The sequence below is a fragment of the Salmo salar genome, chromosome ssa13 (assembly GCF_905237065.1).
Source record: "Salmo salar chromosome ssa13, Ssal_v3.1, whole genome shotgun sequence".
Classification (NCBI taxonomy): Eukaryota; Metazoa; Chordata; class Actinopteri; order Salmoniformes; family Salmonidae; genus Salmo; species Salmo salar.
This window is the reverse complement of record NC_059454.1, coordinates 77,432,217-77,448,505: the sequence shown is the minus strand read 5'-3', so window position 1 is coordinate 77,448,505 and position 16,289 is coordinate 77,432,217. Positions and strand designations below refer to the sequence as shown.

Sequence of the window (16,289 nt, the reverse complement as noted above, 5' to 3'; positions counted from 1 at the left end):
GATGGTTGCTAGGCAGCGCCAGTTAACCATCCTCCTGCCAGTTCTAAACTTTGCGAGGCATGTCACTTCTCCCATTTCTTCGCATAGAGCACCACTAAGCATGTACTTATAAAAATAAAAAAAAAGGAACACCTTTTTCGTGATTTCCAATTGCGATCCTATTACAATCTTGTCTCATCTCTGCAACTCCACCAATGGGCTCGGGAGTGGCGAAAGAAGAGCTATGTATCCTCCAAAACATAACCCACCAAACCACGCTTCTTAACACCCGACCGCTTAACCCGGAATCCAGCTGCACCAATGTGTCGGAGGAAACACCGCTCAACTGACGACCGAAGTCAGCCTGCAGGTGCCCGGGCCACCACAAGGAGTCGCTAGAGCACGATGAGCCAAGTAAAGCCCCCCCGGCCAAACCCTCCCCTAACACAGACGACACTGGGCCAAATTGTGCGCCGCCGTATAGAACTCCCTGTCACGGCCGGTTGTGACACAGCCTGGGATCAAACCCAGGTCTGTAGTGACGCCTCAAGCACTGCGATGCAGTGCCTTAGACAGCTGCGCCACTCGGGAGGCCCATGCACCGTTTTCCTAACCACAACTGGATGGATCCATAAAGAATTACTGTGGGAATAAATATTACTGAATGACGAAAATGCAAATGCAATTGAAGACATATATCAAATTGTTGCTTACTGAAACTCCCAAAGTCATCCAATCATTGTAATAAATTTGAAGCAATAGCCTACCCGTGTGTGGTCAACTAGATTAGAATTTCAGTACTGCCTTGATTGGGACAGCGCTAACACGCTACTTTGAGACAAGTGTGGGGACTCATCTTCATAAATCAATGTCCGATTTTTGTTTTCACTGAATCTCCATTAGGACATTGGTTAGGCTACAATTAGGCTGGGGAAACGTTAGCTAAGTTGAGGTGAGGGCTGCCCATGATCATCTTGTCTAGTTGGCTCATTTATTACAACACTTTGCCAGCATGTTAAGTAGTTTAACAAGTGGATTATTTTTCTCTTCACTCACAGTCGCTTAGTATCCTAGGCCAACTCCCAACCAAAATCCTGTGACGTCACTGACTTGTCTCAATCAATTGATTGAGCTTCACTGAATCTCCGTCTGAATAGGCAACGTAGTTAATTGGTTTCTGGCTGGGCAAATAAGTAGAGGTGGTATAATAACTCCTTTATCACTGATCACACAACATTTAGCAAAAACATAGCCCAAATCACTTGTAGGCCTATTATTTTTGCTCGATCGCGTTTTGTCAACTCCAAGAGCCGGCAGAGGTTGCGAGGCTCAGTTAGTAGAGCATGACGCTTGCAATGCCAGGGTTGCGGGTTCGATTCCCACGGGGGACAAGTACGCAGAAAAACAACGTATGAAATGTATGCACTCACTACTGTAAGTCGCTCTGGATAAGAGCGTCTGATAAATGGCGGAAATGTAAAAACATGAACACGAGACTCACGTGCTTTTGAAAATAGCAGTGCTTTCTATTTCTAAAATCGGTATCATGATGAAGATACTCTCAATGTAAGGCCCTATGCCTGCTCCTTAACAAAGTGAAGTGACGGTAGGAAAGAGATGAAACATGGATACCACTGTCATATTAAAAAAATAGCACTTTTTTAATATGACAGCGGTTCCACACATTCCGATGACAAGTTGTGTGGGAAAAATATTATGTTATATTCTTACTACAAAATATATGTGTTGACCGTGATCGGGGTAGGTGTGTGTGGTCTGCTTAAATTAAGTATTGATTTCATTCATTTGGACGTAACATAATGAAACTCAAAATATGCCATTCTATTGTTGTGAAAATAAATTGTATTAGTCTTACAATGTTTCTTAGGACCTGCCTAAACACATTTATTTTTGATGGTGTATATTCAATGGATTAAAAAAAATAAAAAATTAAAGATGCCCACCCACATCTGCACACCCCTACTACCACTCGTCACGCACACGCCATATGCAGGCAAGAATGTGGTAAAAAATGGGCCTGTTTGTAAGCGGGTCATGTAAACATTGTCCAATTACTTTTACAGGCAAAATACCGAAAATCCTATACAAAAGCAGTATTGGTGTTCTGTTCTCAGACACAATAGTCCCTCTCTCACACACACCAATCTTATCTAGGAGTAATGCCCGTGTGCCCTCCATGCCCCAGCCTGCCATAGACTTGCCTGGCCTCTGCTCACCTGTGAGAGGCTGGAACAGCCCCAGGGTGAAGGCTGGCTGCCTGTATCAACAGCAGCCCCAGGGTATACCACTACCACACTTATGTAACGCTAAACCACATTCAGGCAACTGCTCAGATCCAATGGAAAATACTCAATTGTCAACTGAACTGCAGTCTCCAACTATGGCTTAGTTTTTTTCTTCCCTCCAGGCAGTGAGCCTTGATGAATTTGAATGTGGGAGCACAATACCGCCGAACCAGGCGATTACCAAACCAATTACAAAATGTGCATAAACCGACTTGATTAAGACTCCTCCAGTGTTCTTGTGATTAGAGGGAAACAATATGAAACAAGTCTGGTTTAAAACAGCACGGCACTCTGCTGGTAAGCAGAGCTCCATGGCAACAGATAACCTTGTGTGAAGACTGCAACTCACCCAATGTAAAAGCAACTCTCTCACTCCTTCAGCGGAAAGAAACGGTTCTGAAAAGTCTCTCACCATAACCAAATGAGTAAATTACCTTAAGCCCTTCGAAAAATAAAAAGCAAAACAAAAAGAGCCTACTGCTGTGCATCAACATATTTCAGCAGTTAGAAGGAAGGCAAATAAAGGATAACTGGGTGAGTTCAGAGAGAGAGAGGGAGTATGACTTTCCTTTTTTCCCTCCCTCCCTCCCTCTCTATCTCGCTCTTTCGTCAGGCCCTGGAAAGCAACACTGAGTCTCCCAACTATGGCAACCAGATAGAACAGATTCCTGGGAATGTCTGCTGCTCCCCAGCCATTGGATAAATCAGTCTCAGCCAGCTCTGTTCTGCCTCTCTCTGCCTGGGCCCTGGTTCTTATTTACCCACATAGCACATCAAGAGCTTCCGCTCGCTCAGCTCCCAAATCTCACACTCCTCACAAACCCCTGTGGTTCTCCCTCCCTCTTCTAAACAGAGAGGGGGCGGGAGAAAAGAGGGAGGGAGGAGATGGGAGGCACTGTGGGCTAAAAATGGGGTGGTAGGAAGATCGAATAATACAAGCCAAGATAAGGTTTGTACACTAGAGGGCCTCCTGCTCCAGAGCCCAACCCAAACCATGGTGTGGATGATAAACAAACGCTACGTCATTAACAAGATATACAGAGTGAAACCAAAAAGGGTCTTCCCCTCTGGCATGCCAAGTATTATTCATTTGTTAAATCCCATTAATTCTGTGCATTTCCAAAGCCCATTCATGAACACACAAATGCATTTAGAGTCATTCCCTAGCAAAGATACTTTCTAGAACTCACCTGGTTTCTCCCTCGCCGTCTTCCATAGTTGCGTCTCACCAGCGTCTTGTAGTTCTGGTTCTTCTTGGTCAAGTAGTAGTACAGGACACAATCGGAGACACACTGTAAAGAGAAAGGGTATGACAGTCAGGGGGACATATGAGCCCATTAACATTTTTATTAACAACAGAGAACATAACAAATACAAACCATGTGCTTTGGGTTTGGGGGGAGAGTGGAGAATGGAGGTTACTACAGAGTAAAAACAGAATGAATTAAATCCACTGTAGCTCACCTTTCTCTCTAGATAGGAAGCAATGAGGCCAAAATTCTTTGGGTGCTGAACAAACCTGTGAGAAAAAACACAGAAGAGAAAATAGTCACAGTTAAAGCTACAGTCTGGGATTCATGGCAGCTCGCCACTTGTTTTGGTATACAGCCGAGGAATGTTGCTAAAGAAAAGTATTGCCTCTCAAAATCATACCCAAAGAGCTTCTGCTCAGTCAGAGAATACAACGTTAAATTATGATGCCACTGAGCTCCATAAAAATGTTTTGCAGCCTACAGTCACTAAACGCTTTTCCATACCCGGCAGGCAATTAATATATTTTATATTCTTGAATTCCAAGAGAACTTGATTCGTGATGGGAAACAAAATGAAAATCTTTATGGAGGGACTAATTTGTTTGAATTTCTCTTTATCCACAAAGCATTAGCCAAAAGAGGTCAGAGAAGTACCTGTGGATAGGAAACAGGATATCGAACAAAGCCTCATTGGCCTCTCGCCCCGCCTTGCTTTTTGCCAGTTCTAATTCTGACAGAAACAATGGGACTTTCATTTCTATTCACACACACTATTGAATGCGCCCTCTGCATTTCAAGGTCAGTGTTGGAGCATGGGAGCACAGCACCCAGAGTGGGCACAAGGATTGAATGGCTGGAACACGGTTAAGGAGATTTACCGCCCAAACCCATTCTCTTGTCCCGGAGGCCGCATCATGTTGTGTGGGTGCTTTGCTGCCAGAGGGACTGGTGCACTTCACAAAATAGACGGCATCATGAGAGAGGAAAATTATGTGGATATATTGAAGCAACATCTCAAGACATCAGTCAGGAAGTTAAAGCTTGGTCACAAATGGGTCTTCCAAATGGACAATGACCCCAAGCATACTTCCAAAGTTGTGGCAAAATGGCTTAAGGACAACAAAGTCAAGGTATTGGAGTGGCCATCACAAAGCCCTGACCTCAATCCTATAGAAGATTTGTGGGTAGAACTGAAAAAGCGTGTGCGAGCAAGGAGGCCTACAAACCTGACTCAGTTACACCAGCTCTGTCAGGAGGAATGGGCCAAAATTCACCCAAGTTATTGTGGGAAGCTTGTGGAAGACTACCCGAAAAGTTTGACCCAAGTTAAACAATTTAAAGGCAATGCTACCAAATACTAACTGAGTGTATGTAAACTTCTGACCCACTGGGAATGTGATGAAAGAAATAAAAGCTGAAATAAATCATTCTCTCTACTATTATTCTGACATTTCACATTCTTAAAATAAAAGTGGTGATCCTAACTGACCTAATAAATCACTGACAGTGTCACCAGCAAAGCACCACCACACCTTCACACCACCTCCTCCATGCTTCACGGTGGGAACCACACATGCAGAGATCATCCATTCATCTACTCTGCGTATCACAAAGACACAGCGATTGGAACCAAAAATTTCAAATTTGGTCTCATCAGACCAAAGGACAGATTTCCACCGGTCTTATGTCCATTGCTCGTGTTTCTTGGCCCAAGCAAGTCTCTTATTTTTATTGGTGTCCTTTAGTAGTGGCTTCTTTGCAGCAATTCAACCATGAAGGCCTGATTCACAGTCTCCTCTGAACAGTTGATGTTGAGATGTGTCTGTTACTTGAACTCTGTGAAGCATTTATTTGGGCTGCAATCTGAGGTGCATTTAACTCTAACAAACTTATCCTCTGCAGCAGATGTAACTCTGGGTCTTCCTTTCCTGTGGCGGTCCTCATGAGAGCCAGTTACATCATAGTGCTTGATGGTTTTCATGACTGCACTTGAAGAAACTTTCAAAGTTCTTGAAATTGTCTTAAAGTAATTAAAGTTGTTTCTCTTTGCTTATTTGAGCTGTTCTTGCCATATTATGGACTTGGTCTTCTGCCAAATAGGGCTATCTTCTGTATACCACCCCTACCTTGTCACAACACAACTGAATGGCTCAAATGCATTAAGGAGGGAAGAAGGCACACCTGTTAATTGAAATGCATTCCAGGTGACTACCTCATGAAGCTGGTTGAGAGAATGCCAAGAGTGCGCAACGCTGTCATCAAGGCAAAGGGTGGCTACTTCGAAGAATCTCAAATATAAAATATATTTTGATTTGTTTAACTCTTTTTTGGTTACTACATGATTCCATATGTTTTATTTAATAGTTTTGATGTCTTCACTATTATTATACAATGTAGAAAATAGTAAAAAAAATTAAGAAAAACCCTGGAATGAGTAGGTGTGTCCAAACTTTTGACTGGTACTGTAGATAGGACGACAAGTAACTAAAAAAGGACGACAAGTAACTAAAAAAGGACAACTCTATAGACAACCTATTAAGGACAACCAAACTCACTTTTCCTTGAAAATCTCCTTCTCGTGTTCGGTCCACACATTCATGAACTGCCGAGCCTTGTACACCTTCATTGGGTCGTCCATCAGGCCGTTCATGTTGATGAACCTGACTCGCCTCTGCTCTGTGTCGTACATCATGGGCGGGATGACGGACATCTGTCTCATCTGCTTCTCGTTGTTCTATTGGACAAGAGGGAGGGGAGGGGTTTAGAGATTACATTTGTTAACCTTGTTACAACTTGATTCAATGGCTGCATCCTGATTCTCAACCCTTCTCACCAAGTGTTATTAATTTAAAAGCATGGAGAGTTCTAACCCTTGTGAAATCCATTACAGGAAGTGTGCACACTTCAGGAGAAAAGTGAAGAACAGGACGTAGCCAATGACGCTGCTACACTTCCTAAGAACTAGGGGAAGTGGTAATGTGTTTAGCGGTGTAATGTAACTACTCATAATCAGTAGAGTGTCTTGACCATCATGACATCAGTGTGGGCTATGCTGTGAGGGGATCTTTGGGCAGTTGGTGGTGACAACCTCTTTGGTCATAATAATACTCAAACTTGGCAATGGTTCAGTGAAGAATGTTCACATTTGTGAAGTGTGTTCATTTCCACAAAAGCTACAACAGACAAACGGAGATGTTTCAAAGTTAACAGCACTCACCTCCTGTTCAGAAAGGCCGTCGATGATTTCAGAAATCTCATGCTCGCTTCTGGCGATGGTCGCAGACATTCCAGTTCCTCTCTGACCAACCCTAGTGGGAGAACAAAACACAAGGAAATTAAGAAACTACAGGAATCAAAATGACTGTTTAAAATACCAGATTAAATCTTGTTCAAAACCCCTATTATTCCCTCTTGCGCATCCTCCACATAATACTGGGTAGGTGCCATCACATTGTCACATAGGGTGACCCTCCCTCCCTCCCTCCCTCCCTCATGACCCTTCTGTCACCTTTTCACTTCAAGGAAAAAGGCTCAATCGAGCTGTATCAAACCGGTTTTCTGAGAAATCTGCAAACAAAGCTTGGAAAACATTAGGTCTGCTGATAAATGAAGTTGCTTTAGCATTCAGGAAGTTAACTTCCCTCTCAACCACCTACCATTGACAGTGCATTCAGAAAGTATTTATACCCCTTGACTTATTCGTATATTTTGTTGTATTACAGCCTGATTCAAAATTGATTAAATAGTTTTTTCCTCTTACCCATCTACACACAATACCCTCTAATGGCAAAGTGAAATCATGTTTTTAGAAATTTTTGCAAATGTATTAGAAATATACATTTGCATAAGTATTCACACCCCTGAGTCAGTACATGTTAGAATCACCTTTGGCAGCGATTACAGCTGTGAGTCTTTCTGGGTAAGTCTCTAAATCCCTGCTCACATTGCAAGCTCAAATCAGTTTTATTTTGGTCTACCGACTGTCCAAACAGCCGGTTACAAGTGACCAAATCAGATTTGGGTGTGTTCAGATAGAAGTAATTTACTGACAAGGCTACGCTAGTTGTCATAGTAACGATGGGTGTGTGTGGAGTGGCGTAGGGTAAGAACACTTAAAACCTCAAAGGATAACATGACCCAACTTTCAAAACAAGTCCTTTTTGGCTAGCCACAGCAGTCAACTAGCTAGCTAGTTAGTGAATGTGCTAGAAAGCTAAAACAGCTAAATCGTTTGTAAATAATTAACAAGCTAGTTAGCTCCCGCATGTTCTTGTCAAACTGTCAACAGTGTAGCTAGCCAGCAAAAAGATATGCGGAATAAGTCTAAAAAACACTTGAGGGCAAATAAATCAGATTTGACCATTCAGAAACAAGTCACATGACCAGGAATCGTATTTATATGACGTCAAACCAGCTACGAAGGATTGAACTATTTAACTCCATGTGCTTTTTGGCTGTTCAGACTACAGGAAAATTGACAGATTCGAATCAGATATGCAAATAAATGGGATTAGAGTCACTTCAAACTGCCAATGTGAACAAGGCTTAAGAGCATTGCACACCTGGATTATACAATATTTGCACATTATTCTTTAAAGAATTCTTAAAGCTCTGCCAAGTTGGTTGTTCATCATTGCTAGACAGCCATTTTCAAGTGTTGCCATGGATTTAAGCCAATTTACAGTACCAGTCAAAAGTTGACATGCCTACTCATTCCATGATTTTCTTTGTTTTTACTATTTTCTACAGTGTAAAATAATAGTGAAGACATCAAAACTATGAAATAACACATATGGAATCATGTAGTAACCAAAGAAGTGTTGAGATTCTTCAAAGTAGTCACCCTTCACCTTGATGACAGCTTTACACACTCTTGGCATAGATATTCAATGTCTCCCTGGTCTCTGTGTTTAAATTCACTGCTCAACTGAGGGACTTTACAGATAATTGCATGTGTGGGGTAGAGATGAGGTAGTCCTTCAAAATCATGTTAAACAGTGTTATTGCACACAGAGTCCATGCAACGTATTGTGACTTGTTAAGCAAGCTTGCCACAATGGGGTTGAATACTTATTGACAAGACATTTCTGCTTTTCATTTTTTATTCATTTGTAAAGATGTCTAAAAACATAATTCCACTTTGACATTATGGGACATTGTGTGTAGGCCAGTGAAACAAAATATTAATTTAATCAAGTTTTAATTCAGGCTGTGTGGAAAAGTCAAGTGGTGTGAATACTTTATGAAGGCACTGTAAAATATGTAATGATTTTTTTTTAAAGTTGAAATTTAAAGTAGAGTTTTACGAAAGCCTTTGAAGTGGAAACTGAAAACCACAAGGACCAAAAACATGAACAGATACTTCCTTAATGTTCTGAAGGAATTGCAAGGGTGGTTTATTACTTAATGTGCAATTGTGCTGCTGGGGAAACAATGGCCCCATTGTTTTTTAGTTGTTGTTTTTTTACCACTAAACAAAAGGCAAAAAGCGATCATTAATCAAATTAAACAGTCAACATGTTGTGCCTAAAGGTAATGGCTCTAAGTTGACTGAAATCATTCAAACTAGGGGGAAATTACTTTATAGTAGAATGTCAATGTCTCTTCTCTCGCCTGTAGAAAAATACTTCTAAAAAGGATACGATGAACTTTTAAATCTGGAATGTTTGGCATAATGAATCAACCTTCCATGACACATCCTGCCCCTAATGTTGACTCTTTACAGTTACAATGATAGCATCCAAAATATGAGACCAATCCTCAAAAGGAAATAGTCTAAAATACACAACACGGACATTGGGGTACAAATAAATGGGTAAAAAAAAAAAATGTAAATAAAGAAAATCGGCTAGACCTTTCTGGCTAATCATTACTTTCACTGCCTGGTCTAGTACTAGCAGTCTGAACTAACATCCCTGACCTGCCTTGCTAGAAGATTTCAGAGAAAGACCCAAGCCTGTGTGCCAGGAACAGCCAGACGCTGGCTGGACTGACCCCTGACACAGCCAGCTGATCTGCCTGCAGCACACCACCTAGCACGCATCTCAATAGTGCAAAGAGGCATCCTCCTTGTTTCCTCTCCATCATTCTGCACTGATCTAAAAGAAACTGGACAGGTGATAGCAACTTCTTATAATACGAGGCATTGATTGTATTTCTTTCACCTATCCTGTGTTTTCAGTAGGAGGGGATCCTTGCCAATGCATTTTGAGGAGGCAGCGAGGAGAGAAGAAGCAAGCAATCGATGGAATACTTTCGAGATTTATCCCAGCTCTACTGCTGCATCGTAGCCTCCAGGCAGCATAAGAGAAAAGTTTAATTCCAGTTACCCATTCCCTCAATTTACCTCTGGAAGCGCTCCTGCTGCTCTCTCTGCTTGCGTATTTCGGGGAACTGTCTCTCGTAGTACTCCCTGGTGCGGCCATCCTTGGCCTTGCGACGCGGGTTGTTCTCCATCCGCTCCACCTTCTTCTCCCACGCCTCCATCAGCTGGTCGTAGCGCTGGCAGATGTTCTGTTCCTGAACCACACAATACGGGTTTGTAAAAGGGGATCTGGATGTTGAGGTACAACATGATGACAACGACCTAAAGCAAACCTTACTCATGGCTCTCATGGCTCTGTAAGCAAATGGATAAGTAGAATGTATCCAAAATCACAAATCTTGTGCTGATGATACCCTGTCCTATTTGTCATTATTTCACCACGCCTCTCCAAAATAATTCTGGCCACAACTGTGAAATCCAGAGTTCCATTAGCCATCTTGACTTAAAATGTGAGATGTTTGAGATGGAACATTATAGCATTGACAAATAATGGACATTAACCAGAGAGAGAAAAAGAGAGGACTAGAAGATATGGAGAGAGTCTCATACAGGGAGGACAATACAGCCTTGTTTCCACTCTCGACTAGCAAGGGCCAAACAATCACAATCCACCTTCCTCTTGGCAGGTGGCCATGCTGCGCACTCTGCTGCCATTGTTCAGAGTCCAAAAGGTCTGTCTGACCCTGCCTGGAAGCAGCCTGCTAAAAGTTGCACTCACCGAACCATAACCACCTACCTTCATCATTTACAAAAATGTATAACGTTTCCACATGGGGTGATTAGACTAGATTTAGCATGCTAGCTGATCCCGAATACTTCCAGTCTTTGCGCAAAAACTAGTTAGCATTGGCTCACGAAACTAACTCGAACTTGTCTCATTCTGGACACAGAGAGATAAAAATGGTATCCATGAAACACAGAGACATTATTTTACTGTAATAGAGGAGAAGTTAACCTTAACGAGACCCTTTTTATTTTTCAACTCCTCAATGTGCGCAGAGCAGACACTAGAAAACAAGAGTAGCCTATCAATGAACATTGATTCTGGAAATGTAATGATCAGTTTGTCGTACGCTGCATTAAGGTACCACGTACTACTAGCAGCATATTAGCCACAGAAGCTGTCTAGTTTTATACATCTGCAATAAGCATAAAACACAACTTCAGTTGAAGTTTACATACACTTAGGTTGGAGTCATTAAAACTCGTTTCTCAACCACTCCACAAATTGCTTGTTAACAAACTATAGTTTTGGCAAGTGAATTAGGACATCTACTTTGCGCATGACACAAGTCATTTTCCCAGCAATTGTTTACAGACTATTTCACTTATAATTCACTGTATCACAATTCCAGTTGGTCAGAAGTTTACATACATTAAGTTGACTGTGCCTGAACAGCTTGGAAAATTCCAGAAAATGTCATGGCTTTCGAAGCTTCTGAAAGGCTAATTGACATCATTTGAGTTAATAGGAGGTTTTCCTGTGGATGTATTTCAAGGCCTACCTTCAAACCCAGTGACTATTTGCTTGACATCATGGGAAAATCAAAAGAAATCAGCCAAGACCTTAGAAGGGAAAAAAATGGTAGACTTCCACAAGTCTGGTTCATCCTTGGGAGCAATTTCCAAACGCCTGAAGGTACCACATTCATCTGTACAAACAATAGTACGCAAGTATAAACACCATGGGACCACGCAGCTGTCATGCCGCTCAGGAAATCGACGCGTTCTGTCTCCTAGAGATGAACGTACTTTGGTGCGAAAAGTGCAAATCAATACCATAACAGCAAAAGACCTTGTGAAGATGCTGGAGGAAACAGGTACAAAAGTATCTATATCCACAGTAAAATGAGTCCTATATCGACGTGACCTGAAAGGCTGCTCAGCAAAGAAGAAGCCACTGCTCCAAAACCGCCATAAAAAAAAGCCAGACTACGGTTTGCAATTGCACATGAGGACAAAGATTGTACTTTTTGGAGAAATGTCCTCTGGTCTGATGAAACAAAAATTGTACTGTGTGGCCATAATGACCATCGTTATGTTTGGAGGGAAAAGGGGGAGGCTTGCAAGCTGAAGAACATCATCCCAACCGTGAAGCACGGGGGTGGCAGCATCATGGTGTGGGGGTGCTTTGCTGCAGGAGGGACTGATGTACTTCACAAAATAGATGGCATCATGAGGGAGGAAAATTATATGGATATATTGAAGCAACATCTCAAGACATCAGTCAAGAAGTTAAAGCTTGGTCGCAAATGGGTCTTCCAAATGGACAATGACCCCAAGCATACTTCCAAAGTTGTGGCAAATTGGCTTAAGGACAACAAAGTCATGGTATTGGAGTGGCCATCACAAAGCGCTGACCTCAATCCTATAGAAAATGTGTGGACAAAACTGAAAAAGCGTGTGCGAGCAAGGAGGCCTACAAACCTGACTCAGTTACACCAGCTCGGTCAGGAGGAATGGGCCAAAATTCACCCAACTTATTGTGGGAAGCTTGTGGAAGGCTACCCTAAACATTTTACTCATGTTAAACAATTTAAAGGAAATGCTACTAAATACTAACTGAGTGTATGTAAACTTCTGACCCACTGGGAATGTGATGAAAGAAATAAAAGCTGAAATAAATCATTATCTCTACTATTATTCTGATATTTGACATTCTTAAAATAAAGTGGGGATCCTAACTGACCTAAGACAGGGAATTTATACTAGGACTAAATGTAAAGAATTGTGAAAAACTGAGTTTAAACCCATTTGTCTAAGGTGTACGTAAACTTCCGACTTCAACTGTATATAAGGATTTGGCCACTAGTTCTCATTCTGAGAAATAAGGTAGGCCACTTACTTTCAACATCTGAACAAAGTGGACAGGCAAGCATGCTGATCAAACAGTTGGAGACAGGCAGGTGTGTTCATAACAATTAAAAACGGTTCTACCTTAGTTAGCAAATAGATCAAAGTTGGCTAAACTTGAATTATAAAGAGTAGGTGGCTACTCACTAGCACATGGGTTTGTGCTTGAGAGACTGTTTATGAGACCTGTCTTAATTTCCTATAATGCCTGCTACAACAAGTTAGTCATTATTAGTGAATGTGCATTATGCATGGTTCTAGTTAAATTTGTAACAAAAAGGACATTTTTCATTGAAAGACTTGAAAGCCAGATCAGTTATTATTATTGCAAAAAAGCAGGTTAAACAATTTTGATAAAATAATGAAATAATTAGTGGGGCTTATATTTTGCCTAATTTCACACATCCTGAATTCATTAGATTATTGAGGACTGTTTGAAATGCAGTGTATTTGACCTTTGACCCTTGTACACCGAAGCTTATTTAGAGAGAACATACTTTTTGTTGTTGTTGTTGTTGTTGTTGTTGAGTAGTAACAAATCTAAAAATATACTGCTCAAAAAAATAAAGGGAACACTTAAACAACACATCCTAGATCTGAATGAAATAAATGATCTTATTAAATACTTTTTTCTTTACATAGTTGAATGTGCTGACAACAAAATCACACGAAAAATAATCAATGGAAATCCAATTTATCAACCCATGGAGGTCTGGATTTGGAGTCACACTCAAAATTAAAGTGGAAAACCACACTACAGGCTGATCCAACTTTGATGCAATGTCCTTAAAACAAGTCAAAATGAGGCTTAGTAGTGTGTGTGTGGCCTCCACGTGCCTGTATGACCTCCCTACAACGCCTGGGCATGCTCCTGATGAGGTGGCGGATGGTCTCCTGAGGGATCTCCTCCTAGACCTGGACTAAAGCATCCGCCAACTCCTGGACAGTCTGTGGTGCAACGTGGCGTAGGTGGATGGAGCGAGACATGATGTCCCAGATGTGCTCAATTGGATTCAGGTCTGGGGAAGGGGCGGGCCAGTCCATAGCATCAATGCCTTCCTCTTGCAGGAACTGCTGACACACTCCAGCCACATGAGGTCTAGCATTGTCTTGCATTAGGAGGAACCCAGGGCCAACCGCACCAGCATATGGTCTCACAAGGGGTCTGAGGATCTCATCTCGGTACCTAATGGCAGTCAGGCTACCTATGGCGAGCACATGGAGGGCTGTGCGGCCCCCCAAAGAAATGCCACCCCACATGACTGACCCACCGCCAAACCGGTCATGCTGGAGGATGTTGCAGGCAGCAGAACGTTCTGCACGGCGTCTCCAGACTCTGTCACGTGCTCAGTGTGAACCTGCTTTCATCTGTGAAGAGCACAGTGGCGAATTTGCCAATCTTGGTGTTCTCTGGCAAATGCCAAACGTCCTGCACGGTGTTGGGCTGTAAGCACAACCCCCACCTGTGGACGTCGGGCCCTCATACCACCCTCATGGAGTCTGTTTCTGACCGTTTGAGCAGACACATGCACATTTGTGGCCTGCTGGAGGTCATTTTGCAGGGCTCTGGCAGTGCTTCTCCTGCTCCTCCTTGCACAAAGGCGGAGGTAGCGGTCCTGCTGCTGGGTTGTTGCCCTCCTACGGCCTCCTCCACGTCTCCTGATGTACTGGCCTGTCTCCTGGTAGCGCCTCCATGCTCTGGACACTACGCTGACAGACACAGCAAACCTTCTTGCCACAAGCTTGCATTGATGTGCCATCCTGGATGAGCTGCACTACCTGAGCCACTTGTGTGGGTTGTAGACTCCGTCTCATGCTACCACTAGAGTGAAAGCACCGCCAGCATTCAAAAGTGACCAAAACATCAGCCAGGAAGCATAGGAACTGAGAAGTGGTCTGTGGTCCCCACCTGCAGAACCACTCCTTTATTGGGGGTGTCTTGCTAATTGCCTATAATTTCCACCTGTTGTCTATTCCATTTGCACAACAGCATGTGAAATTTATTGTCAATCAGTGTTGCTTCCTAAGTGGACAGTTTGATTTCACAGAAGTGTGATTGACTTGGAGTTACATTGTGTTGTTTAAAAGTGTTCCCTTTATTTTTTGGAGCAGTGTATATATTCATTTGAATGGCACACGAGACATCTGTCATATTCGTGTCCATCTCAGTGAACTAATCCATTGCGGAGGCCGCGGGGATGGCACGATCCAAAAAGAAGGGGAGTGTGGCTAAGATGCACAATGGACGTCTCGCTCCAGAATGCGCTCTCTGATGCCAATTTGTGCACATTCATTGTTTGATTGTTAGTGTTTTATCAATTCCCTATTACATATATCACCAGTAGGACATTTACCGTTAATTTCTATCATTTCTAATCTACAATGTTTGTTTGGTTGCAATCATTTCTGTTAATTCATTCAATATATTATTCCAATCTGTCACGACTTCCACCGAAGTCGGTTCCTCTCCTTGTTCGGGCGGCGTTCGGCGTCACCGGTCTTCTAGCCATCGTCGATCCACTTTTCATTTTCCACTTTTAATTTTTTGTTTTGTGTTGTTTTCCAACACACATGGTTCTCATTTCCCTCATTAAGTGTTGTGTATTTAACCCTCTGTTCCCCGCATGTCTTTGTGTGGAATTGTTTGTTGTAAGTGCTTCTGCACATGTTTACTGGTGCGCGTCGGGTTTTGTACCCATGTTGGTTATTTCTTTATGCCGTTGGTTTTGAAATTAAACTGCTCCGGCTATCACCTAGTTCTGCTCTCCTGCGTCTGACTTCACTGCCACCAGTTACGCACCCCTTTACAGAGGGTAGAGCGGCGGATGAATGTCTTTTCCACCTGAGGCAGGGGAAGAGTTCGCCCTGGAATTTCACACCCTGGCCGCAGGAGCGGGATGGAACGACAGGGCCCTTATCGACCACTACCGTTGCAGCCTGCGCAAGGATGTCCATCGGGAGTTGGCCTGCAGGAATACCACCCTCACCTTCGACCAGCTGGTGGACCTGTCCATTCGGTTGGATAACCTGCTGGTCACCCGCGGACGTCCATAGAGGCCTCTGTCGATTCCCTCTCCCAGCACCACCGCTCCGGTGCCTATGGAGCTGGGAGGTGCTGCGCTCAGGGAGGCCGGGTGAGGGGCTTTCACGTGTACCATCTGTGGCCGCAGAGGTCACATTGCTGGTTGTGCCGGGTTGGTTCCTCTAGGGGTCGAGGCAGCAGGCAGGGCACTCTGGCGTCACCCCAGGTGAGCATGCACCACTCTCATCCAGAGCCCTCTGTTGTACACCCGTTTGTGCATGTTTACTTTCCTGAGTTTTCCCCGCATAAGGCGCTCGTCTATTCAGGCGCAGCTGGGAATTTTATCGACAGAGCATTCACCCATAGGTTAGGGATCCCTATTGTTCCACTGGTTAGGCCTTTCCCAGTTCACGCTCTGGACAGTCAACCATTAGGGTCCAGGGTAATTAGGGAAGCTACCATCCCCCTAGGCATGGTGACGCAGGGGGGTCATGAGGAGAGAATCAGTCTCTTCCTCATTGACTCTCCTGCGTTTCCCGTGGTACTAGGCC

The 16,289-nt window shown here is 43.2% G+C and overlaps 1 protein-coding gene across 8 annotated transcripts in view; it reads right to left on the bottom strand.

The window, feature by feature from the left end:
* LOC106567980 (nuclear receptor corepressor 1) overlaps positions 1–16,289 on the bottom strand; it is a 121,857-nt gene that overhangs the window by 51,830 nt on the left and 53,738 nt on the right. For 7 of the 8 annotated variants that reach the window (XM_014137920.2, XM_014137919.2, XM_014137922.2 and 4 more), the window contains exons 10-14: positions 9,885–10,057; positions 6,756–6,846; positions 6,094–6,272; positions 3,750–3,804; positions 3,476–3,577 (exon numbers count right to left, since the gene is read on the bottom strand). In XM_014137920.2, coding sequence (XP_013993395.2) covers positions 3,476–3,577; positions 3,750–3,804; positions 6,094–6,272; positions 6,756–6,846; positions 9,885–10,057 — 600 coding nt within the window. Of the gene's footprint in view, positions 1–2,634; positions 2,860–3,475; positions 3,578–3,749; positions 3,805–6,093; positions 6,273–6,755; positions 6,847–9,884; positions 10,058–16,289 lie in introns of those variants that run through there. The other variant, XM_014137927.2, reaches the window with a different exon arrangement.